We start from the raw sequence: 26,790 nt of genomic DNA, 5'->3' as shown, positions 1-26,790 counted from the left end.
TTCATTCACGCTGTTTGGGTGCATTTAGCGTAAAGAATCGCTCCTGCAGATGTACTTTGATTTATGTGAAACCTGTGTGCATCCTTCCATTGACTGTCTTACAATGTAAATAAAATAATACAGTGCATTATTACAGAAAAAAAAAAAAAAAAGAAAGAAAGCACATCATGTCTCGAACCCTGGACCCCCAGTGAGGGAGGTGGGAGCCTTCACCCCTAGCCCACGACGCCTCATGAGAGATTTCTAATTTCATGTGTGAAAGTACTGCAAACAGCGCCCGGCCCTCGCCCCATTGCTGTTGGTTTATGCCTTAGAGGACTCGGACGCTCGCATTTGTAAAGCACGGTGTTTTCCTCCGCCTCCTGCTAGCCTGTTGCCCTTCCCCCATGGGAGCCTGCACAGATCATGCAGTAGACAGGGAGGGAATGCAGGTCATGTGCAATACACAAACGCCCACTGTAGTACTATTTTGCTCACTTACAGTACCGTACTGTAGGTTGCATTTAGCGTAAAGAATCGCTCCTGCAGATGTACTTTGATTTATGTGAAACCTGTGTGCATCCTTCCATTGACTGTCTTACAATGTAAATAAAATAATACAGTGCATTATTACAGAAAAAAAAAAAAAAAAGAAAGAAAGCACATCATGTCTCGAACCCTGGACCCCCAGTGAGGGAGGTGGGAGCCTTCACCCCTAGCCCACGACGCCTCATGAGAGATTTCCAATTTCATGTGTGAAAGTACTGCAAACAGCGCCCGGCCCCCGCCCCATTGCTGTTGGTTTATGCCTTAGAGGACTCGGACGCTCGCATTTGTAAAGCACGGTGTTTTCCTCCGCCTTCTGCTAGTCCTCCATTCCCATTATGCATTAGCGAACTCAGACGCTCATATATTTTAAAAGCACGGTGTTTATACATTGTACTGTACATTCTTCCTTTTACACAATTACTGTAGTTGCGTCTCCATACACATACAGTACTGTACTCCATACTTTTTCCACCGCCTCCCGTTACGCCTACAGTATTGCCAGAGCTGTAGATCAATCCGCCGCTATACTGTACGATCGAAAGTACTGGATTAGTGGAGCATTAGCCACACAGTGGTGGAGATGTGTAATGCATGATGAGTATCTAGATCGTCTCAACGCGCCTGCCTGTGATTAAACTCAGCTATCGCCTTAGCGTGGCTAAACGCCCGTCTCGGCGGAGAAACAGTCAAGATAAAGTTGGCTACATCTGTATATGGGAGAGCCTAATATGTGTGCTAGTAAAGATAACGTAGCGATAGAGCTCTCTTTTTTGTTTAGATATTGGTAAAGGTATATTGTGAACACATGTGCAGAGATATAGAGCTTCATATTCTGCACTACATTAATATAACAAAATACATGTAATAATAATAAAAATAAAAACAAAATTAATTTAATTATGAGATATTTGTGTAATTTAGAAAGTAACATTAGATAAAGAATATACTAACATGATTCTGCCTTTTATCAAATTGAGTAATTATATATTTTTACTATTAGACATTATAATACTTTGGAGTAATGATATTTATAAACTAAGAGTCTCCAATTCTGTCCGCATCGCAATAAGCTTGTAACTCTACACGATCAAATTTGCATATGCATTAGTATAATACTATTAAGCATTTTTAAATGTTAATTATTGTTGTTATTATTTAATACAGACCACTTTTAGTACTCTAAGCTAAACATTGCTATATGAAAGTGCAAATGAGAATGCACCTGTTGAGATCTTACACACACCTGTTCTCACTAATTAGAAAAGACAAGGTATAAAAGAATGAGAAGCAATGTTCAGAGTAGAACACTCTGCCTCTTGAAGAAGCTGCCTGTGGTGCGGAGAAACGCGTTGAGGGTACAGAGAGAAGGAGTCTAATACCCCATTGCTCACAAGAATTGGAGTGTGCCCTCCTAGCAGCTGATTCTAACATTTGCCGGCAATTGTTCAATCTCCAGCGAGACTGCACTGTTCAATCCCCTGGATCACACCGGGAACGCCTTGTGTCCTGCCCTGGTGAGCACTATTCCACCGGTGCTAGGGGTGGAGAACGGTGCACTGGTGCATCCACACTCTGTCGGAGTAGAGAGCGGCTCCCCGCTTGCGCTGCAGACGGACTACGCTGCTGACGAGTCCCGCCGCTGACGGATGTCTCACCCGTGCACAGGGTGATAAAGAGCGGTTACAAACATATTACTGTGGTGCAGCGAGGAAAAACCGTCCAAGACTGTGAGTAACAGTTATTTCACAACTCCCAATTATTTGCACCACTCATACACTTAGTAAATCTGGAAACTGATGAACTCTTTCCAATTGGAATCGAACTTACATTACCTGGAGGATACCCATATGCACGACCGTGCTAAAAATTCTTGTGTCTTTACATTTGGGCGAGTAAATAACTACAGATAAAAGCTATTAGAGAATTATTTCTCATTCTAGGTATTATGACTGCCTTCCGAGTACATGCAAATAGTTCATACTATTGTTCATTCTAGAGGTCTCCGGAACCTCAGTTTTACATGATTACTGTAGTGTGTTCTTGTCTATTTTAATGTGTTATATGTTGTTAGTTCATGTAATAAATTAGTTCATTTTTATTTTCTATTGCTGTGTCCATCATTGGCATTGAGCGCTTACCTGGTAATTTTTTACAACAGCCGTAGAATGAGCCTGCTGAATCGTATTACAGATCCAGCGTGCAATAGTCTGCTTAGAAGCAAGAGCGCCAACCTTGTTGGCCGCATACAGGACAAACAGCGCCTCTGTCTTCCTAACCCGAGCCGTTCTGGCTACATAAATTTTCAAAGCTCTGACCACATCAAGAGACTTGGAATTAGCCAAGGCTTCAGTAGCCACAGGCACCACAATAGGTTGGTTCATGTGAAACGAAGAAACCACCTTTGGAAGAAATTGTTGACGAGTTCTCAACTCTGCTCTATCCTCATGGAAAATCAGACAGGGGCTTTTGTGAGACAAAGCCGCCAATTCGGACACCCGCCTTGCGGACGCCAAGGCCAATAGCATGACCACCTTCCAAGTGAGAAATTTCAACTCTACCTTTTGTAAAGGTTCAAACCAATGTGACGTAAGGAACTGTAACACCACATTAAGGTCCCACGGTGCCACAGGGGGAACAAACGGAGGTTGGATGTGTAGCACGCCTTTCACGAAAGTCTGCACTTCTGGAAGTGAGGCTAATTCCCTTTGAAAGAAAATTGATAAGGCCGACACCTGCACTTTAATGGAGCATAACTTCAGGCCCGCATCCACACCTGCTTGCAAAAAGTGTAGAAAACGCCCCAGCTGAAATTCTTCTGTAGGAGCCTTCTTGGATTCACACCAAGACACATATTTTCTCCAAATACGGTGATAATGCTTCGCCGTTACCTCCTTTCTAGCTTTGAGTAGAGTGGGGATGACTTCCCCGGGAATACCCTTCCTAGCTAGGATTTGGCGTTCAACCGCCATGCCGTCAAACGCAACCGCGGTAAGTCCTGGAACACACACGGCCCTTGCTGTAACAGATCCTCTCTGAGAGGAAGAGGCCAGGGATCTCCTGTGAGTAATTCCTGAAGATCCGGATACCAGGCCCTCCGTGGCCAATCTGGAACAACGAGTATCGTCCGAACCCTTGTTCTTCTTATGATCCTTAATACCTTTGGGATGATTGGAAACGGAGGAAACACATAGACCGACTGAAACACCCACGGTGTCACTAGTGTGTCCACTGCTATTGCTTGAGGGTCCCTTGACCTGGAACAATATGTCCGAAGCTTCTTGTTGAGGCGAGATGCCATCATGTCTATTTGAGGAAGTCCCCAACGACTTCTCACTTCTGCAAAGACCTCTTGATGAAGACCCCACTCTCCTGGATGGAGTTCGTGTCTGCTGAGGAAGTCTGATTCCCAGTTGTCCACTCCTGGAATGAAGACCGCTGACAGAGCGCTTGCATGTTTTTCTGCCCAGCGAAGAATCTTGGTGGCCTCCGCCATCGCCGCTCTGCTCTTCTTTCCGCCCTGGCGGTTTACGTGCGCCACGGCTGTGATGTTGTCCAACTGAATCAGGACGGGCAGGTTGCGAAGAAGATGTTCAGCCTGCCGCAGGCCGTTGTAGATGGCCTTTAACTCCAGCACGTTTATGTGCAGACAAGCTTCCTGGCTTGACCATTTTCCCTGGAAATTTTGTCCCTGTGTGACTGCTCCCCAACCTCGGAGACTCGCGTCCGTGATCACCAGAATCCAATCTTGGATTCCGAACCTGCGACCCTCTAGAAGGTGAGAACTTTGGAGCCACCACAGGAGAGAAACCTTGGCTTATCTTCCGGTGCATCTGCAGATGGGACCCGGACCACTTGTCCAGCAGGTCCCACTGAAACGTTCTTGCATGGAACCTGCCAAACGGAATGGCCTCGTAGGCCGCCACCATTTTTCCCAGCACTGGAGTGGAGTGATGAATCAACACTCTTGGCGGTTTCAGAAGTTCCTTGACCATGTTCTGGATTTCCTGAGCTTTTTCCAATGGGAGAAAGATCCTCTGCAGGTCGGTGTCCAGAATCATGCCCAAAAACGATAGCCGAGTTGTCGGAATCAACTGCGACTTTTGTAAATTTAGGATCCAGCCATGCTGTTGCAGCACCTGCAGGGAGTGCGCAACGCTTTTCAGTAACTGCTCCTGGGATCTCGCCTTTATCAGGAGATCGTCCAAGTACGGGATAATTGTGATCCCTTACTTGCGCAGGAGCACCATAATTTCCGCCATTACCTTGGTGAAAATCCTCGGGGCCGTGGAAAGACCAACCGGCAACGTCTGAAATTTGTAGTGACAATCCTGAACAGCGAACCTCAGGTACGCCGGATGAGGAGGATATATGGGGACATGTAGATACACATCCTTTATGTCAACCGACACCATAAAATCTCCCACTTCCAGACTGGAGATCACTGCTCGGAGAGATTCCATCTTGAATTTGAATTTTTTTAAATAAAGGTTGAGGGATTTTAAGTTCAGAATCGGCCTGACCGTGCCATCCGGCTTCGGGACTACAAACAGGGTTGAATAAAACCCGTCTCCCCGTTGTGACGGGGTACCGTGACAATGACTTGCTGTTGACACAGCTTTTGTATTGCAGCACATACTACCTCTCTCTCTGGAAGAGAAACTGGTAAGGCCGATTTGAAAAATCGGTGCAGAGGCACGTCTTGGAATTCCAGCTTGTATCCTTGGGTCACATTATCCAGCACCCAAGGATCTAGGTCCGAGCGAACCCAGACCTGACTGAAGAGTTGAAGACTTCTGTGATATGCAACACATCTTTAATAGCCACAATCATGTACTGAATACTCTTAGCCACTTTAGGATGTAACTTGGCATCATTATAGTCGACACTGGAGTCGGAATCCGTGTCGGTATCTGTGTCTGCTACCTGGGTAAATGTACGTTTCTGAGACCCTGAGGGGGCCTGAGACTGTGATAAAACATCACCCATGGATTGTCTCCATGCTTGGTTCTGAGACTCAGAATTGACTATCCTCTTATGCAATAAAGCCACACTTGCATTTAAAACTTTCCACATATCTACCCAATCAGCAGTCGGCGGTGCCGACGGAGTCACTCCCACATTCTGTTCAGCTCCCTCACCAGCCTCCTCCTGGGAAAAGCATTCAATTTCAGACATGTCGACACACACGTACTGACACCCCCAAACACACTGGGCTATAGGGCACAGACCCACAGTAAGGTCCTTCAGAGAGACAGAAAGGGAGTTTGCCAGCTTACACCCAGCGCCCCACCGGTCTGAAGGAATTAACCAATGCCCCAGACCTGTAAGCGCTTTTTATATAATAGTAATCAACACCAAATCGCCGTGCCCCCCACCCCCTCGTTTTGTGCACCCTGTTACTCGTGGTAGCAGTGAAGGGCCAGGAGCAGCGTCTCTGCAGCTGTGCTGTGGAGAAAATGGCGCTGGTTTGAGCTGAGGAGGAAGCCCCGCCTCCTATATGGCGCGCTTCGGTCCCGCGTTTTTTTATACTGGCGGGGGTCCCTTGCCTAGGCAATGTATATACATATAGCCAGGTTAAATATGAGGTTTTATTGCTGCCCAGGGCGCCCTGCACCCATGTAGTGCCGCTTGTGTAAGGGAGTAATGGCGCGCTGCGCGGTACCTCCGGAAGATCTGAAGTCTTCTGCCGCCTTTAAAGTCTTCTTTGCTTCTTTACTCACCCGGCTTCTCTCTTCAGGCTCTGTGAGGGGGACGGCGGCGCGGCGCCGGGAACGAACAGCTAGGCGCACCAAGTGATCAGACCCTCGGAGCTAATGGTGTCCAGTAGCCTAAGAAGCAGAGCCTTTGAACTCACAGAAGTAGGTCTGCTTCTCTCCCCTCAGTCCCACGAAGCAGGGAGCCTGTTGCCAGCAGTTCTCCCTGAAAATAATAAACCTAACAAAAGTCTTTTCTAGAGAAACTCTGTAGAGCTCCCCTAGTGTGCAACCAGTCTCCTCTGGGCACAGAATCTAACTGAGGTCTGGAGGAGGGGCATAGAGGGAGGAGCCAGTTCACGCCCATTTAAAGTCTTAAAGTGCCCATGTCTCCTGCGGATCCCGTCTATACCCCATGGTCCTTTTGGAGTCCCCAGCATCCTCTAGGACGTATGAGAAATCAACATGATTTTTTCATTGAAACCGACTTGTTCATACTTTACCATCCCAGTGGATGTGGAGGGGGAATATAATAGTGTGCCGAGTGCAGCGATGCACAGTGCCCGAAGTGTGCTCGCCATGCGAGGTGATGCGGTACACTTATACGGTGTCGATGTTGACCCATCTCGACATACACACCCAAACATTTTGAAAAAAGCCTATCAGAGGCTTCTAAGTGCGACCCAGGAGTAAAATTCTGGGTTGCACCATTCACACTTAACCCGGGTTGTTTACCCAGGACGAAAGTCTTGGGAAAAACCCTTGTCAATAGCAGGGGCACCCACCCAACGTGTTCCCGGGTTTTTACCTTTCAGACATACAGAAATCCCGGCTCCTGGGATTTTAGAGTATGTCTGAAAGGAGTACTACTAGACACAACACCACTTTGTGTAAACCACTTACTACTACTAGCTCTAAAATTTCACACTGACAATGAACAGGAATTCCCTGCTGCTGTATGTTTATTTAGTTTCATCAGAAGGTTATTTCACTGCACGCACTGCTCCACACACCTTTTGATACTGTTGGCACTCCACATTAGTGTGCTTCACCGACTAAGAGGTGGCGCGGGCCTTGTAGCAACCACACACACCTGCACCCATGGTAGTTACACCCTTGGGGGAGATGTATCAAACCTTCTAAAGAGGACACGTGAACTTCCCTTAGCAACCAATCAGATACTAGTCTTTATACAATGTACTTGGCAAAAGAGAGACAGATACTGATTTGTTGTTGTCTATTTTTGGTTTAATACATTTCCATTATACTAGCCATGCTACATACAGTGTCTGTGGTCTTGTGTAATATAAAAAAAACAACACATGACCAAAGATTATAAAACATGGATTCAAAACTTTTCCCAGACACCTCTTTTGCCTCCAGTCTCATGTGACAGTGAGGTAATGTAATGTAGGTAAGGCTGGGCAGCCCCACATGCTACATGGGCACGGTCACTGTAACGTCACTTGTTGTTGCTCCTGCCCCGCGACGCTATCACGAGTTAATTTAATAATTACATCAACGATAAATCCCGCCCTTCCCCCTATCAGCCTATCATTTCTATGTACTAGGAGGAGGGGGCGGATACGAGTGACTGAAGCAAGACTCAGCCAATCGAACGCAGAGCACAGCCAGCTGTGAGGTCACGTGGGAGGGCGGCCCGGCAGAAGGCGGAAGTGCGCTGTGTATGTGTGTGTGTGTGTGTGTTGGCTGCTGTCAGTCTCCTGTCATGTAACATGTCCTGTAGGCAGCAGGTACCTGTGTAGTCAGGGATGTCACGTATGGAGAGCCGGTGGTAGTGGTACATCGATGTACAGGTGCCCATGCATGCTGTGTGTGATGTCATTGGCGGGCAGTGTACACAGTTGTGGTGCAATGTGCTGCAGTGTGCTGGACTAACTAGCTGTCTGACCATAGCACTGGCCTACAGACCGTGTGGCATACACACTCCTGGTGCATGTTACATGCTGTGCCAGTGCGTTACACTGCATGTAGCTGCCATAACATGCACTCTGTGTGAGGTAAGCTAGAGGTACAGTGACAGTGTATGTACATTGCTTAGGGTTACATCTGTCCAGTCATTGGCAATGCCTTGTACTTGTGGGAACTGGAGAAGATGGATCCGTCCACTGGTTGTCCTGCTGTACATAATAGGACTTGTGGTGGGGATTCCAGTGTGTATTTGGGAGCTGCAGAAAATGGAGGTAAGCGTCCTATATGGCACGGTGCTTGTTTTTATGTTTAGGTCTATGTATATGATTATCTGTTAAATGAAGTTATGAGCAATCATAATGAGAAAACTGTATGCGTAGAACTTGGGTGTGCGCCCAAACTAGGGTGACTTCCCGGGACTCATCATCCCCAGCTGTCAGAGCTGTACTGTATATGTGCGGGCAACAAGTGCCCAGCTCAGCCACAGCCGGCATTCTTTGCAGGAGCAGGTTAGGTGTATGTGCACATGTGTAAATTAGGTATTTGTTTGGTGATGAGGGGTGAAGAAATGTGGGAGTCTATGGGTGAGATGTTGCCCATAGCAACAATGAGCTTCTACTTATCATTTTACAGAATATATTTTCTAAATGCTAGCTAGAAGCTGATTGGCGCCCCACTTCTCGACTCTTTAGAAGGTTTAACATGTCTCACTCAAGTTTGAAGAGGGTAAAATCTGCATTCACATTAAGTATATAGAAAAATGTAATTAGCCATGAATTCCTTGTGGACAAGTGTACGGTTGGCTATATGCAGGACTTACGTTACCTCAGGACTTACAGATTTTTGTTCACATCTATACAGGGTTCCGTCCAAAAATCCACAAGTCTGTCTTGACCAGGCCAAGTTGTGCTGGTGTTTCCATGCCGTTACAACAGCCTTTCTCATATCTAATTGACTCGGCCGGTTATTATATTGAAAAAGCTGGATCCACACTAAATTCTAAAATACTCCCAGAAGCTGGATCCATACAAAATATATATGCTGGGATGTAATGGGAGCCGATGATGCCGGCCGGGAAATTATCGCACCACATTGGACATTACAAATGTGCGTCAATTTTCCGGACCATGGCCAAAAATGTAAAGGTGTGCATCTATTTCCTGGCTTCTGATTACCAGATCCAAGTTATCGCAGTATCTAGACTAGAAAACGTTCAATATTTGCGGACCAACCGGAATGCCTCCTTTTAGTATAGGGTCTGAGAAAGTCACCCATTGGCCCCCAAAAGTCCCATGATTAAAGCATTACACATCCTAAATAAACTTCAGTCCTCCAGGAGGCACAAGCAGCTTATGCTTAATAAATATATATATATATATATATATATATATATATATATATATATATATATATATACACAAACTTGGAGATGCGGCACTCTGGTTCACTTAAGAAGCGACAAACGGGTGTGGAGTCCCAAATATAAGTACAGACTTATATTTGGGACTCCACACCCGTTTGTCGCTTCTTAAGTGAACCAGAGTGCCGCATCTCCAAGTTTGTATCTTCACTTCTATGAAGGCACCGGTGCAGGTGATGTTTTCCCGTTGAAGGGAGTGCCAGACTGACATGAGTTGTATATATATATATATATATACTTAGTGTGAGCTGTAGTTATGTAGTAGCTGTAGTTATGTGACCGGCGGTCTTCACAATAATACCCCCTACATCCTGCCCCCTTACAATCCCAACAGTCGGCAAGCCAATCAACATGGAATATTCCCACACATGTGTGTCCACGACACCCATAGTGTGGGAATAGAACCCATGGCGATCGCAGGTTGCCACTGAGCCCGCAAGTGGCTTGCTGCGCTTGCCCCCCGGCATTCCGCTGCCGGGATACCGGCGTCAGTATGCTGACCGCCGGTCACGCATACCACTCCGCTTAGTGTAGATTCAGCTTATACCCTCACCTCTTTCAGTTTTAATTGTGACAAAGCTTTCTACCTATTACTTGTCGCTCAAAATGGTGAAATATTTCCCACAATGAACACATAGGGGTTAATTTAATTAGGGGCAAAGTGTCCATACATAGCACCTCATCTCGCTTTCATTTCACCCCAGACACACAGATTTTTGTACGTAGCCCTATGTGGCTGCTCACAAAAATTAGGGAGTCTGGGGCTACTGTAAGGGCGGTTTAATACACCGGTTTTCACCGGATGGCAAAAAGCCGGACAAACTTTGTCTGGCTTTTTGCCATCCGGCAGTGTCCTTCACACACAACGGATTTGAGCCGTGGTTACTGCTATGCGCATGCGCAGCAGCAGCGGCGGCTGCTAAACCGTTGTGTGTGTGTGTGTGTGTGATAGCTCCCATTCACACACACGGTTCTCTGCCTACAAGGACGGTACGGCCCCGGCACGGCAGCCGGACCTTTCAGTGGATATTTCCGGCTGCAACCCGGCAGCCGTGCCATGTGAATTGACACATTACTCTGCATGTGTCTCTACGGGACGGCCGTGGCAAAAAGCCGTCCGGTATTTTGCCGGCCAGCACTACCCGGCCAGTGTGAAACATCCCTAAGTGTAACATAAGGCTGTGCTTACTCGCAAGCTCTTTTGTGTGAGGGCGGGGCAAACAAGTGTCGGACCGAGGGGAGGAGAGGTGTGCAGCACGCTGCACTCTCCTCCCCGGCCACAGGAGCAGAGGGTTATACCAGGCAGCGGCGGTGAAGCAGTGTCGGACTGAGGGGATGAGAGGCGCACCCGGGCGGCGATAATTGTACAGATTCGGACTGAGGGGAGGAGAGGCGCACACTACCCTCTTTTCCCCAGCCCTCAGACTGAGCAGCAGTAGCAGCGGGAGTGGCAGCAGAGCATGGACGGCGGCGGTGACTGCTTCTCTTAAAACACAATGGCACACTCGAGAGTAAGGTTTGGCCTCTGGTTTTCTAGAAAGAAAGGATAATGTGAGATGCGTTCAAAACTGGCCAATATGCACAACTGCTAGTATACTTCTACAGATCTTGTGGGTGTGACTTGCATCCATTCAAATCAACTAAACAAATGATTTTATAAAAAAATTATGTTATTTCTTAAAACCCCATTCCACAAATACGTCTTTTCAACTGTCAGGCTCTCTGAGAGGGGGCTGGGATTGGTATTGAGTTCCATGCCTGATTCTTTCCAGGGGCCCAGGATAGGTAGAAAGGTATCACCATGGCTCTCAAGAGGGCTACGCCCCTGCAGTGTGCAGCATCTTCAAATGGTACCCACCATGAGATCAGAGACCAGAGATTTGTATCTGGCACTGCTCTTCTGGGGGTGTATGTGTATCTGGTACTGCTCTACTGGGGGTGTATGTGTATCTGGCGCTGCTCTACTGGGGGCGTATGTGTATCTGGCGCTGCTCTACTGGGGGCGTATGTGTATCTGGCGCTGCTCTACTGGGGGCGTATGTGTATCTGGCGCTGCTCTACTGGGGGCGTATGTGTATCTGGCGCTGCTCTACTGGGGGCGTATGTGTATCTGGCGCTGCTTTACTGGGGGCGTATGTGTATCTGGCGCTGCTCTACTGGGGGCGTATGTGTATCTGGCGCTGCTCTACTGGGGGCGTATGTGTATCTGGCGCTGCTCTACTGGGGGCGTATGTGTATCTGACGCTGCTCTACTGGGGGCGTATGTGTATCTGACGCTGCTCTACTGGGGGCGTATGTGTATCTGGCGCTGCTCTACTGAGGGAGTATGTGTATCTGGTGCTGCACTACTGGGGGCGTATGTTTATCTGGCACTACTGGGTTCATTATTTGTATCTACTGTTCTCTCCCGGTGTAACCCAGGCACATATAGTACTGCTCTCCTGGTGTAACCCAGGAGCGTATACTACTGCTATCTCCTGGTGTAACCCAGGCACATATACTACTGTTTTCTCCAGGTGTAACCCAGGCGCATATACTACTGTTCTCTCCCGGTGTAACCCAGGCGCCTATACTACTGCTCTCTCCCGGTGTAACCCAGGCGCCTATACTACTGCTCTCTCCCGGTGTAACCCAGGCGCCTATACTACTGCTCTCTCCCGGTGTAACCCAGGCGCCTATACTACTGCTCTCTCCCGGTGTAACCCAGGCGCCTATACTACTGCTCTCTCCCGGTGTAACCCAGGCGCCTATACTACTGCTCTCTCCTTCAGTGTAACCCAGGCGCCTATACTACTGCTCTCTCCTTCGGTGTAACCCAGGCGCCTATACTACTGCTCTCTCCTTCGGTGTAACCCAGGCGCCTATACTACTGCTCTCTCCTTCGGTGTAACCCAGGCGCCTATACTACTGCTCTCTCCTTCGGTGTAACCCAGGCGCCTATACTACTGCTCTCTCCTTCGGTGTAACCCAGGCGCCTATACTACTGCTCTCTCCTTCGGTGTAACCCAGGCGCCTATACTACTGCTCTCTCCTTCGGTGTAACCCAGGCGCCTATACTACTGCTCTCTCCTTCGGTGTAACCCAGGCGCCTATACTACTGCTCTCTCCTTCGGTGTAACCCAGGCGCCTATACTACTGCTCTCTCCTTCGGTGTAACCCAGGCGCCTATACTACTGCTCTCTCCTTCGGTGTAACCCAGGCGCCTATACTACTGCTCTCTCCTTCGGTGTAACCCAGGCGCCTATACTACTGCTCTCTCCTTCGGTGTAACCCAGGCGCCTATACTACTGCTCTCTCCTTCGGTGTAACCCAGGCGCCTATACTACTGCTCTCTCCTTCGGTGTAACCCAGGCGCCTATACTACTGCTCTCTCCTTCGGTGTAACCCAGGCGCCTATACTACTGCTCTCTCCTTCGGTGTAACCCAGGCGCCTATACTACTGCTCTCTCCTTCGGTGTAACCCAGGCGCCTATACTACTGCTCTCTCCTTCGGTGTAACCCAGGCGCCTATACTACTGCTCTCTCCTTCGGTGTAACCCAGGCGCCTATACTACTGCTCTCTCCTTCGGTGTAACCCAGGCGCCTATACAACAGCTTGAAGTGGGCAGCGAGGTAGAGCTCTTTTTCTTTATGTACTATGCTAGGTGGCGTCTATAATGGCTGGCCACTCCTCTCTGGTCACGTGGCCACACCCTTTCCAGAATATGGCAACAACCCTTGGTGGGCCCCTGTAATTGCATTTCTCTAACGTCCTAAGTGGATGCTGGGGACTCCGTAAGGACCATGGGGATAGCTGCTCCGCAGGAGACTGGGCACATCTAAAGAAAGCTTTAGGACTATCTGGTGTGCACTGGCTCCTCCCCCTATGACCCTCCTCCAAGCCTCAGTTAGATCTCTGTGCCCGAACGAGAAGGGTGCACACTAGGGGCTCTCCTGAGCTTCTTAGTGAAAGTTTTAGTTTAGGTTTTTTATTTTCAGTGAGACCTGCTGGCAACAGGCTCACTGCATCGAGGGACTAAGGGGAGAAGAAGCGAACTCACCTGCGTGCAGAGTGGATTGGGCTTCTTAGGCTACTGGACATTAGCTCCAGAGGGACGATCACAGGCCCAGCTTGGATGGGTCCCAGAGCCGCGCCGCCGGCCCCCTTACAGAGCCAGAAGGCAGAAGAGGTCCGGAAAATCGGCGGCAGAAGACGTCCTGTCTTCAACAAGGTAGCGCACAGCACTGCAGCTGTGCGCCATTGCTCTCAGCACACTTCACACTTCGGTCACTGAGGGTGCAGGGCGCTGGGGGGGGGGCGCCCTGAGACGCAATAAAAACACCTTGGATGGCAAAAAAAAAAAATGCATCACATATAGCTCCTGGGCTATATGGATGCATTTAACCCCTGCCAGAATACATAGAAAAACGGGAGATAAGGCCGCCGATAAGGGGGCGGAGCCTATCTCCTCAGCACACTGGCGCCATTTTCCCTCACAGCTCCGTTGGAGGGAAGCTCCCTGGCTCTCCCCTGCAGTCACTACACTACAGAAAGGGTTAAAAAAGAGAGGGGGGCACTAATTAGGCGCAGTATTAACTATACAGCAGCTATAAGGGGAAAAACACTTATATAAGGTTATCCCTGTATATATATAGCGCTCTGGTGTGTGCTGGCAAACTCTCCCTCTGTCTCCCCAAAGGGCTAGTGGGGTCCTGTCCTCTATCAGAGCATTCCCTGTGTGTGTGCTGTATGTCGGTACTTTTGTGTCGACATGTATGAGGAGAAAAATGATGTGGAGACGGAGCAGATTGCCTGTAATAGTGATGTCACCCCCTAGGGGGTCGACACCTGAGTGGATGAACTGTTGGAAGGAATTACGTGACAGTGTCAGCTCTGTATAAAAGACAGTTGTTGACATGAGACAGCCGGCTACTCAGCTTGTGCCTGTCCAGACGTCTCATAGGCCGTCAGGGGCTCTAAAGCGCCCGTTACCTCAGATGGCAGATATAGACGCCGACACGGATACTGACTCCAGTGTCGACGGTGAAGAGACAAATGTTACTTCCAGTAGGGCCACACGTTACATGATTGAGGCAATGTAAAATGTTTTACACATTTCTGATAATACGAGTACCACCAAAAAGGGGTATTATGTTCGGTGAGGAAAAACTACCTGTAGTTTTCCTGAATCTGAGAAATTAAATGAGGTGTGTGATGATGCGTGGGTTTCCCCCGATAACAACTGATAATTTCTAAAATGTTATTGGCATTATATCCTTTCCCGCCAGAGGTTAGGGTGCGTTGGGAAACACCCCCTAGGGTGGATAAAGCGCTCACACGCTTGTAAGGGCTCTACCTTCGCCTGAGATGGCCGCCCTTAAGGATCCTGCTGATAGAAAGCAGGAGGGTATCCTAAAAGGTATTTACACACATACTGGTGTTATACTGCGACCAGCAATCGCCTCAGCCTGGATGTGCAGTGCTGGGTTGGCGTGGTCGGATTCCCTGACTGAAAATATTGATACCCTAGATAGGGACAGTATATTTTTGCCTATAGAGCATTTAAAAGATGCATTTCTATATATGCGTGATGCACAGCGGAATATTTGCCGACTGGCATCAAGTCTAAGTGCGTTGTCCATTTCTACCAGTAGAGGGTTATGGACACGTCAGTGGTCAGGAGATGCGTATTCCAAACGGCATTTGGAAGTATTGCTTTATTAAGGGGAGGAGTTATTTGGGGTCGGTCTTTCAGACCTGGTGGCCACGGCAACAGCTGGGAATTCCACGTTTGTACCCCAGGTCGCCTCTCAACATGAGAAGACGCCGTATTATCAGGCACAGTCTTTTCGTGGACAAGCGGGCAAAAGGTTCCTCATTTCTGCCCCATGACAGAGGGAGAGGAAAAAGGCTGCAGAAATCAGCCAGTTCCCAGGAACAGAAACCCTCTCCCGCCTCTGCCAAGCCCTCAGTATACGCTGGGGCTTTACAAGCAGAATCAGGCACGGTGGGGGGCCCGTCTCAATGAATTTCAGCGCGCAGTGGGCTCACTCGCAAGTAGACCCCTGGATCCTTCAGGTGATATCTCAGGGGTACAAATTAGAATTCGAGACGTCTCCCCCTCGCCGTTTCCTAAAGTCGGCTTTACCGATGTCTCCTTCTGACAGGGAGACGGTTTTGGAAGCCATTCACAAGCTGTATTCCCAGCAGGTGATAATCAAGATACCCCTCCTGCAACAGGGAACGGGGTATTATTCCACACTGTTGTGGTACCGAAGCCGGACGGCTCGGTGAGACCGATTCTAAATCTAAAATCTTTGAACACTTACATACAGAGGTTCAAATTCAAGATTGAGTCACTCAGAGCAGTGATTGCGAACCTGGAAGAAGGGGACTACATGATGTCTCGGGACATCAAGGATGCTTACCTTCATGTCAAAATTGACCCTTCTCACCAAGGGTACCTCAGGTTTATGGTACAGAACTGTCACTATCAGTTCAGACGCTGCCGTAGGGATGGTCCACGGCACCCCGGGTCTTTACCAAGGTAATGGCCGAAATGATGATATTCCTTCGAAGGAAGGGAATTTTAGTTATCCCTTACTTGGACAATTCCCTGATAAGGGTAAGATCCAGGGAACAGTTGGAGGTCGGTGTAGCACTATCTCAGGTAGTGTTGCGGCAGCACGATTGGATTCTCAATATTCCAAAATCGCACCTGGTTCCGACGACGTGTCTTCTGTTCCTAGGGATGATCCTGGACACAGTCAGGAAAAAGGTGTTTCTCCCGGAGGAGAAAGCCAGGGAGTTATCCGAGCTAGTCAGGAACCTCCTAAAACCGAGCCAAGTCTCAGTGCATCAATGCACAAGGGTTCTGGGTAAAATGGTGGCTTCCTACGAAGCAATCCCATTCGGCAGATTCCACGCAAGAACTTTCCAGTGGGACCTGCTGGACAAATGGTCCGGGTCGCATCTTCAGATGCATCAGCGGATAACCCTGTCACCAAGGACAAGGGTGTCCCTCCTGTGGTGGTTGCAGAGTGCTCATCTTCTAGAGGGCCGCAGATTAGGCATTCAGGACTGGGTCCTGGTGACCACGGATGCCAGCCTGCGAGGCTGGGGAGCAGTCACGCAGGGAAGGAATATCCAGGGCTTATGGTCAAGCCTGGAGACATCACTTCACATAAATATCCTGAAGCTAAGGGACATTTACAACGCTCTAAGCTTAGCAAGACCTCTGCTTCAAGGTCAGCCGGTGTTGATCCATTCGGACAACATCACGGCAGTCACCCACGTAAACAGACAGGGTGGCACAAGAAGCAGGAGGGCAATGGCAGAAGCTGCAAGGATTCTTCGCTGGGCGAAAAATCATGTGATAGCACTGTCAGCAGTATTCATTCCGGGAGTGGACAACTGGGAAGCAGACTTCCTCAGCACGACCTCCACCCGGGAGAGTGGGGACTTCACCCAAAAGTCTTCCACATGATTAAAAACTCGACAGGTATTGCGCCAGGTCCAGGGACCCTCAGGCAATAAGCTGTAGACGCTCTGGTAACACCGTGGGTGTACCAGTCAGGGTATGTATTCCCTCCTCTGCCTCTCATACCCAAGGTACTGAGATTGATAAGATGGAGAGGAGTAAGCACTATATTCGTGGTTCCGGATTGGCCAAGAAGGACTTGGTAACCGGAACTTCAAGAGATGCTCACTGAGGATCCGTGGCCTCTACCTCTAAGAAGGGACCTGCTCCAGCAAGGACCCTGTCTGTTCCAAGACTTACCGCGGCTGCGTTTGACGGCATGGCGGTTGAACGCCGGATCCTGAAGAAAAAAAGGCATTCCGGATGAAGTCATCCCATCCTGATCAAAGCCAGGAAGGATGTAACCGCAAAAACATTATCACCGCAATTGGCGAAAATATGTTGCGTGGTGCGAGGCCAGTAAGGCCCGACGGAGGAAATTCAACTGGGTCGATTCCTACATTTCCTGCAAACAAGAGTGTCTATGGGCCTGAAATTGGGGTCCATTAAGGTTCAAATTTCGGCCCTGTCAATTTTCTTCCAAAAAGAACTAGCTTCAGTCCCTGAAGTTCAGACGTTTGTAAAAGGGGTACTGCATATACAGCCTCCTTTTGTGCCTCCAGTGGCACTTTGGGATCTCAATGTAGTTTTGGGTTCCAAAAGTCACATTGGTTTGAACCACTTAAATCTGTGGAGTTAAAATATCTCACATGAAAAGTGGTCATGCTGTTGGCCCTGGCCTGGGCCAGGCGCGTGTCAGAATTGGCGGCTTTATCCTGAAAAAGCCCTTATCTGATTTTCCATTCGGACAGGGCGGAATTGAGGACTCGTCCTCAGTTTCTCCCCAAGGTGGTTTCAGCGTTTCACCTGAACCAACCTATTTGTGGTGCCTGCGGCTACTAGGGACTTGGAGGCCTCCAAGTTGCTAGACGTTGTCAGGGCCCTGAAAATATATGTTTCCAGGACGGCTGGAGTCAGGAAATCTGACTCGCTGTTTATCCTGTATGCACCCAACAAGCTGGGTGCTCCTGCTTCTAAGCAGACTATTGCTCGTTGGATTTGTAGTACAATTCAGCTTGCACATTCTGTGGCAGGCCTGCCACAGCCAAAAATCTGTAAATGCCCACTCCACAAGGAAGGTGGGCTCATCTTGGGCGGCTGCCCGAGGGGTCTCGGCTTTACAACTTTGCCGAGCAGCTACTTGGTCAGGAGCAAATACGTTTGTAAAATTCTACAAAATTGATATCCTGGCTGAGGAGGACCTGGAGTTCTCTCATTTGGTGCTGCAGAGTCATCCGCACTCTCCCGCCCGTTTGGGAGCTTTGGTATAATCCCCATGGTCCTTACGGAGTCCCCAGCATCCACTTAGGACGTTAGAGAAAATAAGAATTTACTTACCGATAATTCTATTTCTCATAGTCCGTAGTGGATGCTGGGCGCCCATCCCAAGTGCGGATTGTCTGCAATACTTGTACATAGTTATTGTTACAAAAATCGGGTTATTATTGTTGTGAGCCATCTTTCAGAGGCTCCTCTGTTATCATGCTGTTAACTGGGTTCAGATCACAGGTTATACGGTGTGATTGGTGTGGCTGGTATGAGTCTTACCCGGGATTCAAAATCCTTGCTTATTGTGTACGCTCGTCCGGGCACAGTATCCTAACTGAGGCTTAGAGGAGGGTCATAGGGGGAGGAGCCAGTGCACACCAGATAGTCCTAAAGCTTTCTTTAGATGTGCCCAGTCTCCTGCGGAGCCGCTATCCCCATGGTCCTTACGGAGTCCCCAGCATCCACTACGGACTATGAGAAATAGAATTATCGGTAAGTAAATTCTTATTTTCCCTGTTGGGCCCTTCATGCCCCAGTCCGACACTGCTTACTCGTGCTGTGATTCGACTCGTGGCTAATTAAATTGCCCCCCGTAGTATGCTTTAGTTACGTTTTGAAGACTTTGTTTTTAGGATGATTTCCTAATGGCCTATTTTGTGTGTAATTTCACATTTGCAATCCATTAAGATCACTTATTATTGAAGTACTGTAAATCCCTCAACCAACAACCACACAAATGCTAATTGCAGCCTTCAGAAAACTAGGTTATTCAACCATGCACATAAGATTTTAATCAATCTGATTAGCTGTATGGCCCTGACCACAGAGTTACTGTACTGTATGGTGGGTGGTTTGGCCAAGTGACCACATTTTCTGGCATAATTGTTGCCCTAGTAAAAATGTGGGAATATTCATGGGCTATTAAACAACTTCACACAGCATGCAACTTGTGACTGTAAAAATGGGACATGGCAGGACTTCCTAGCACCAAGAATGCAACATATTAACAGCAGATGTAAATGACCTTAACACAGAAGTAAGAGGGTCATTTTATGTATAATTCTTCCCTATTTTCAACTGTGCCCCAGTTTTAGCACAGACCCCTATATGTTCTAATTTTTGTTTTTTATTCAGATGATTAAACCATTAACCAACAGAATAAACTGGTTCTTGGTTACAATACCTGGCAAGTCATAAATTATATGGTGTATAAGATGTGTAAATAGTGCCTGCTCATTACGGTTGGAATATCAATGATATGTTGCAGTGTGTACATACAGTATGTTTGTTTTGAATTTTAACATCTCTACAAACTCTGGGGCAGATGTATTAACCTGGAGAAGGCATAAGGAAGTGATAAACCAGTGATATGTGCAAGGTGATAAATGCACCAGCCAATCAGCTCCAATATGTAAATTAACAGTTAGGAGCTGATTGGCTGGTGCGTTTATTACCTTGCATTTATCACTGGTTTATCACTTCCTTATGCCTTCTCCAGGTTAATACATCTGCCCCCATGTCCCAAAGGTATCCTATCATCTGTGAGCACTTCCTATGAGTAAATATGGTGGTAGTAGTAATAATAATAATAGAATTTGTTATTCATTTCATTAAAGGTTATATACAAATCTGGACAAGATTGAAAAGTTAGGAGCCAACATTTTTGCAACAAAAAAAATAAGATTTTAAACCTACCGGTAAATCTTTTTCTCGTAGTCCGTAGAGGATGCTGGGGACTCCGTAAGGACCATGGGGATAGACGGGCTCTGCAGGAGACATGGGCACTTTAAGAAAGACTTTGACTCTGGGTGTGCACTGGCTCCTCCCTCTATGCCCCTCCTCCAGACCTCAGTTAGAGAAACTGTGCCAAGAGGAGACGGACAGTACAAGGAAAGGATTTTTGTAATCCAAGGGCAAGATTCATACCAGCCACACCAATCACACCGTATAACTTGTGATATACTACCCAGTTAATAGCATGAAAAAACCAACATAGCATCAGTCCAAGACCGATGAAACTATAACATAACCCTTATGTAAGCAATAACTATATACAAGTCTTGCAGAAGTAGTCCGCACTTGGGACGGGCGCCCAGCATCCTCTACGGACTACGAGAAAAAGATTTACCGGTAGGTTTTTAATCTTATTTTCTCTAACGTCCTAGAGGATGCTGGGACTCCGTAAGGACCATGGGGATTATACCAAAGCTCCCAAACGGCCGGGAGAGTGCGGATGACTCTGCAGCACCGATTGAGCAAACAGGAGGTCCTCCTCAGCCAGGGTATCAAACTTATAAAACTTTGCAAAGGTGTTTGACCCCGACCAAGTATCTGCTCGGCACAACTGTAATGCCGAGACCCCTCGGGCAGCCGCCCAAGACGAGCCCACCTTCCTAGTGGAATGGGCCTTAACCGATTTTGGCAACGGCAATCCTGCCGTAGAATGCGCCTGCTGGATCGTGTTACAGATCCAGCGAGCAATAGTCTGCTTTGAAGCAGGGCCGCCAACTTTGTTAACTGCATACAGGACAAACAGTGCTTCTGTTTTTCTGATCCTAGCCGTTCTGGCCACGTAAATTTTTAAAGCCCTGACCACATCAAGGGACTTGGAATCCTCCAAGTCACGAGTAGCCACAGGCACGACAATAGGTTGGTTCATATGAAAGGATGAGACCACCTAAGGCAGGAATTGAGGACGGGTCCGCAACTCCGCTCTATCCATATGGAAAACCAGATAGGGGCTTTTATGTGATAAAGCCGCCAATTCCGAAACTCGCCAAGGCCAACAACAGGACTACCTTCCAAGTGAGATATTTCAACTCCACTGTTTTCAGTGGTTCACACCAATGAGACTTAAGAAAACTTAACACCACGTAAAGGTCCCAAGGCGCCACCAGAGGTACAAAAGGAGGCTGAATATGCAGTACTCCCTTCACAAAAGTCTGTACTTCAGGTAAAGAGGCCAATTCCTTTTGAAAGAAAATGAATAAGGCCGAAATTTGAACTTTAATGGAGCCTAACTTTAGGCCCAAATTCACTCCAGTTTGTAGGAAGTGAAGAAAACGGCCTAGATGGAATTCCTCCGTAGGAGCATTCCTGGCCTCACACCAAGAAACATATTTTCGCCATGATTGGTGATAATGTTTAGACGTCACTGCCTTCCTAGCCTTTATTAGCGTAGGAATGACCTAATCCGGAATACCCTTTTCCGCTGGGATCCGGCGTTCAACCGCCATGCCGTCAAACGCAGCCGCTGTAAGTCTTGAAACAGACGGGGACCTTGTTGTAACAGGTCCTGCCTTAGAGGAAGAGGCCACGGATCTTCTGTGAGCAGTTCTTGCAGATACGGATACCAGGTCCTTCGTGGCCAATCTGGAACAATGAGAATTGTTCTCACTCCTCTTTTTCTTATTATCCTCAACACCTTGGGTATGAGAGGAAGAGGAGGAAACACATATACCGACTGGAACACCCACGGTGTCACTAGGGCGTCCACAGCTACCGCCTGAGGGTCTCTTGACCTGGCGCAATACCTTTGTAGCTTTTTGTTGAGACGGGATGCCATCATGTCTATTTGGGGTAGTCCCCACCGACTTGCAATCTACGCTAAGACTTCCTGATGAAGTCCCCACTCTCCCGGATGCAGATCATGTCTGCTTCCCAGTTGTCCACTCCCGGAATGAACACTGCTGACGGAGCGCTTACATGATTCTCCGCCCAGCGAAGAATTCTGGTGGCTTCCGCCATTGCCACTGCTCCTTGTGCCGCCTTGGCGGTTTACATGAGCTACTGCAGTGATGTTGTCTGACTGGATCAGAACTGGTCGATTGCGAAGTAAGATCTCCGCTTGACGTAGGGTGTTGTATATGGCCCTTAGTTCCAGGATGTTGATGTGAAGACAAGTCTCTTGACTTGACCAAAGTCCTTGGAAATTTCTTCCCTGTGTGACTGCTCCCCAACCTCGGAGGCTCGTGTCCGTGGTCACCAGGATCCAGTCCTGAATGCCGAACCTGCGGCCCTCTAGAAGGTGAGCACTGTTTAGCCACCACAGGAGAGATACTCTGGCCCTGGGGGACAGGGTGATCCGCTGATGCAGGTGCAGATCCGACCCGGACCATTTGTCCAATAGGTCCCATTGGAAGGTCCTTGCATGGAATCTGCCGTATGGAATGGCTTCGTATGTTGCCACCATCTTTCCCAGAACTTGAGTGCAATGATGTACTGACACTTGTTTTGGTTTCAACAGGTTCATGACTAGAGTCATGAGTTCCTGCGCTTTTTCCGTCTGAAAAAAAACCCTCTTCTGGTCTGTGTCCAGAATCATGCCCAAGAAGGGCAGACGAGTTGTAGGATTCAGCTGCGACTTTGGAATATTGAGAATCCAGCCGTGTCGCTGTAACACATTCAGTGAAAGTGATACGCTGTTCAGCAACTTCTCCCGTGATCTCGCTTTTATGAGGAGATCGTCCAAGTACGGGATAATTGTGACGCCCTGCTTGCGTAGGAGCACCATCATTTCCGCCATTACCTTGGTGAAAATTCTCAGGGCCGTGGAAAGCCCAAATGGCAACGTCTGAAATTGGTAATGACAATCCTGTACCGCAAATCTCGGGTACGCCTGATGAGGAGGATATATGGGAACATGCAGGTATGCATCCTTTATGTCCAGAGATACAAAAAAATCTCCCCCTTCTAGCCTGGCGATGACCGTCCTGAGCGATTCCATCTTGAACTTGAACCGTTTTAAGTAAAGGTTCAGGGATTTTAAATTTAAAAGGGTCTGACCGAACCGTCCGGTTTCGGGACCACAAACAGAGTTGAGTAGTACCCCTGCCCTCTTTGAAGCAGGGGAATCTCTACCACCACTTGTTGAAGACACAATTTGTGAATCGCATGTAACACTATCTCCCTTTCCAGGAGGTGTTTCGGTAGGGCCGATTTGAAAAACCGGCGAGGAGGCACCTCTTCGAATTCCAGCTTGTAACCCTGGGAAACCATTTCTATTGCCCATGGATCCACCTGTGAGTGGACCCAGACGTGGCTGAACAGTCGAAGACGTGCCCCCACAGGAGCGGACTCCCTCAGGGGAGCCCCAGCGTCATGCGGTGGATTTTGCAGAGGCCGGGGAGGACTTCTGTTCCTGGGAACTAGCTGTGTTGTTCAGCTTTTTCCCTCTGCCCTTCCCTCTGGCAAGAAAGGACGATCCACGTGATATCTTGCTTTTATTGGAACGAAAGGACTGCATTTGATAATGAGGCGCTTTCTTAGATTGTGAGGGAATATATGGCAAAAAATTTGATTTACCTGCCGTAGCCGTGGAGACGAGGTCCGAGAGTCCCCCTCCAAACAATTCCTCACCCTTGTAAGGCAACAACTCCATATGTCTCTTGGAGTCGGCATCACCAGTCCACTGTCTGGTCCATAAGACACGCCTAGCAGAAATAGACATAGCGTTTATCCTGGAACTCAGTAAACTAATGTCTCTTTGAGCATCCCTCATATAAAAGACAGCATCTTTTATATACCCTAGGGTCAGTAAAATGGTATCCTTATCAAGAGTCTCAATATCAGTTGATAAGGAATCTGTCCATGCTGCTACAGCACTACAAACCCAGGCCGACGCAATAGCCGGTCTGAGTAACGTACCAGAATGTGTGTAAATGGACTTCAAGGTAACCTCCTGCTTGCGGTCAGCAGGATCCTTGAGGGTAGCCGTATCTTGGGATGGAAGCGCTATCTTTTTTGATAAGCGCGTCAAGGCCTTGTCCACCCTAGGGGAGGATTCCCACCGTATCCTGTCCTGCGACGGGAAAGGATACGCTGTTAGGATCCTTTTGGGAATCTGCAGTTTTTTGTCTGGAGTTTCCCACGCCTTTTCACATAATTCGTTCAGCTCATGTGAGGAGGGAAAGGAGACCTCAGGAGGGAAAGGAGACATGTGTACCCTCGTGTCAGGAACAGGGGGTTCCTCAGTGATATGCAACACATCTTTTATTGCGATAATCATATATCGAATACATTTAGCCACCTTTGGCTGTAATTTTGTATCATCGTAATCGACACTGGAGTCTGAATCTGTGTCGGTATCTGTGTCAACTATTTGGGGTAGTGGGCGCTTCTGAGACCCCGAAGGTCCCGGCGACATAGGGACAGGCATAGGTTGACTCCCTGACTGTGCCCCAGCTTCGGCTTTGTCTAGCCTTTTGTGCAATAAATTAACATTTGCACTTAAAACATTCCACATATCCATCCAGTCCAGCGTCGGCACCGCCGATGGAGACCTAACATTCATAAACTCCCCCTCCTCCTTAGGTGAGCCCTCAACCTCAGACATGTCGACACACGTACCGACACACCACACATACACAGGGAAGCTCTTTTCTGAAGACAGGTTCCCCACCAGGCCCTTTGGAGAGACAGAGAGAGAGTATGCCAGCACACACCCCAGCGCTATATGACCCTGGAAAAAACACATTATGTTTACCCAGTAGCGCTGTTTTGTGTATATGCGCCAATTATGTGCCCCCCCTCTACTGTAAAACCCTCTGTCACCGTGTGTCGAGCAGGGGAGAGTCCGGGGAGCTTCCTCACAGCGGTGCTGTGGAGAAAAATGGTGCTGGTGAGTGCTGAGGGAGAAGCCCCGCCCCCTCGGCGGCGGGCTTCTGTCCCGCTCAAATTTTTCAATACATGGCGGGGGCTCTTTATATACATGTACAGTGCCCAGCTGTACATGTTTATATCTATCTTTGCCATAAGATAGGTTTATATTGCTGCCCAGGGCGCCCCCCCCCCCCCCCCCCCTGCGCCCTGCACCCTTACAGTGACCGGAGTGTGTGAGATGAATGGGAGCAATGGCGCACAGCTGCAGTGCTGTGCGTTACCTCAGTGACGATCCAAATGTCTTCTGCCGCCTCAGATGGTCTTTTCCTCACATACTCACCCGGCTTCTTTCTTCCGGCTCTGTGAGGAGGACGGCGACGCGGCTCTGGGACGGACGGCGAGGGTGAGACCTGCGTACTGATCCCTCTGGAGCTAATGGTGTCCAGTAGCCTAAGAAACAGAGCCCTGAAACACAGAGAAGTGGGTCTGTTTCTCTCTCCTCAGTCCCTCGATGCAGGGAGTCTGTTGCCAGCAGGCTCCCTGAAAATAAAAAACATAACAAAAATGCTTTCTTACAGGAAACTCAGGAGAGCTCCTGAAATGCACCCAGTCTCCACTGGGCACAGTATCAAACTGAGGTCTGGAGGAGGGGCATAGAGGGAGGAGCCAGTGCACACCCAAAGTCTTTCTTAAAGTGCCCATGTCTCCTGCGGAGCCCGTCTATCCCCATGGTCCTTACAGAGTCCTAGCATCCTCTAGGACGTTAGAGAAATTGCGATTATCCAAACTTATTATTTTATCCCAAATATTAAACATTCTTACCTCTCTCCCATTACCTACATACAAACATACAGTAGCGCCGTATGTTTTATTGCATTGAGTTTTCAACTCCAATCCTCAACTACCCCCAACAATGTTTTCTTTAATCCTCCACAAGTGAGTTAATTGGTTTTGCTGTGTCAGAAACGATTCCCCCCCCCCCCCCCCCCCCATTGCCATAGGCAGAAATCACGACATGTTGGGGCTAACCGAGGATTGGCGTTAAAAACCTACATATATGACTCTTCTTTCTCTAGTGTATATTGCTCCCTCTGCAATTACAGGTCACATGCACAGCATTAATAACATGAAAAACCTTTCTTATCAAGTTTCCAGTGCATGGCTGTGGGCCTAATTCAGACCTGATCGCAGCAGCAGATTTGTTAGCTAATGGGCAAAACCATGTACATTGCAGGGGGGGCAGATATAACATGTGCAGAAAGTTAGATTTGGGTGGGGTGTGTTCAAAGTGAAATCTCAACTGCAGTGTAAAAATAAGGCAGCCATTATTTACCCTGCACAGAAACAATATAACCCACACAAAATCTAAATCTCTCTGCAAATGTTACATCTGCCTCCCCCCCCCCCCCATGCAGTGTACATGGTTTTGCCCATTAGCTAACAAATTTGCTGCTGCGATCAGGTCTGAATTAGGCCCCGTGTACAGTGAAGGGCCGTGTTCACGGGGGTGATGTGGGGAGAGATGTGTGCGAACCGCTCAGCACACATCTCTCCCCCTGCCTCAGCACAGCGCGATGTGTGCTGAGCGAGGGGGGGACACGGGGTGCTGCTCATTTCACCCGCTGGGGGAAATGAGCGATGTGCTAGATTGAGCCTGCATGCAGGCCAATCTAGCACCGGCGATAGTGATACGCGGGGTTGCGCATAGCTATCGCTGGGGGACATACACACAAGAGATCCGTGCTTAAAATCTAAGCAATCTAGTCAGATTGCTTAGATTTTAAAAACG

At 48.3% G+C, this 26,790-nt stretch overlaps 1 protein-coding gene across 1 annotated transcript in view; it reads left to right on the top strand.

The window, feature by feature from the left end:
* Nucleotides 1–7,842: 7,842 nt before the first annotated feature.
* The window catches only part of TMEM184C (transmembrane protein 184C), a 105,959-nt gene continuing 87,011 nt past the window's right edge, over nt 7,843–26,790 (top strand). The window contains exon 1 of the mRNA XM_063920585.1: nt 7,843–8,425. Within this exon, the coding sequence (XP_063776655.1) occupies nt 8,309–8,425 (117 nt within the window). The 5' untranslated portion in view covers nt 7,843–8,308. The remainder of the gene's footprint in view (nt 8,426–26,790) is intronic.

Source organism: Pseudophryne corroboree, chromosome 1, assembly GCF_028390025.1.
Source record: "Pseudophryne corroboree isolate aPseCor3 chromosome 1, aPseCor3.hap2, whole genome shotgun sequence".
Lineage (NCBI taxonomy): Eukaryota > Metazoa > Chordata > Amphibia > Anura > Myobatrachidae > Pseudophryne > Pseudophryne corroboree.
This window is presented reverse-complemented; position numbering and strand designations above follow the sequence as displayed.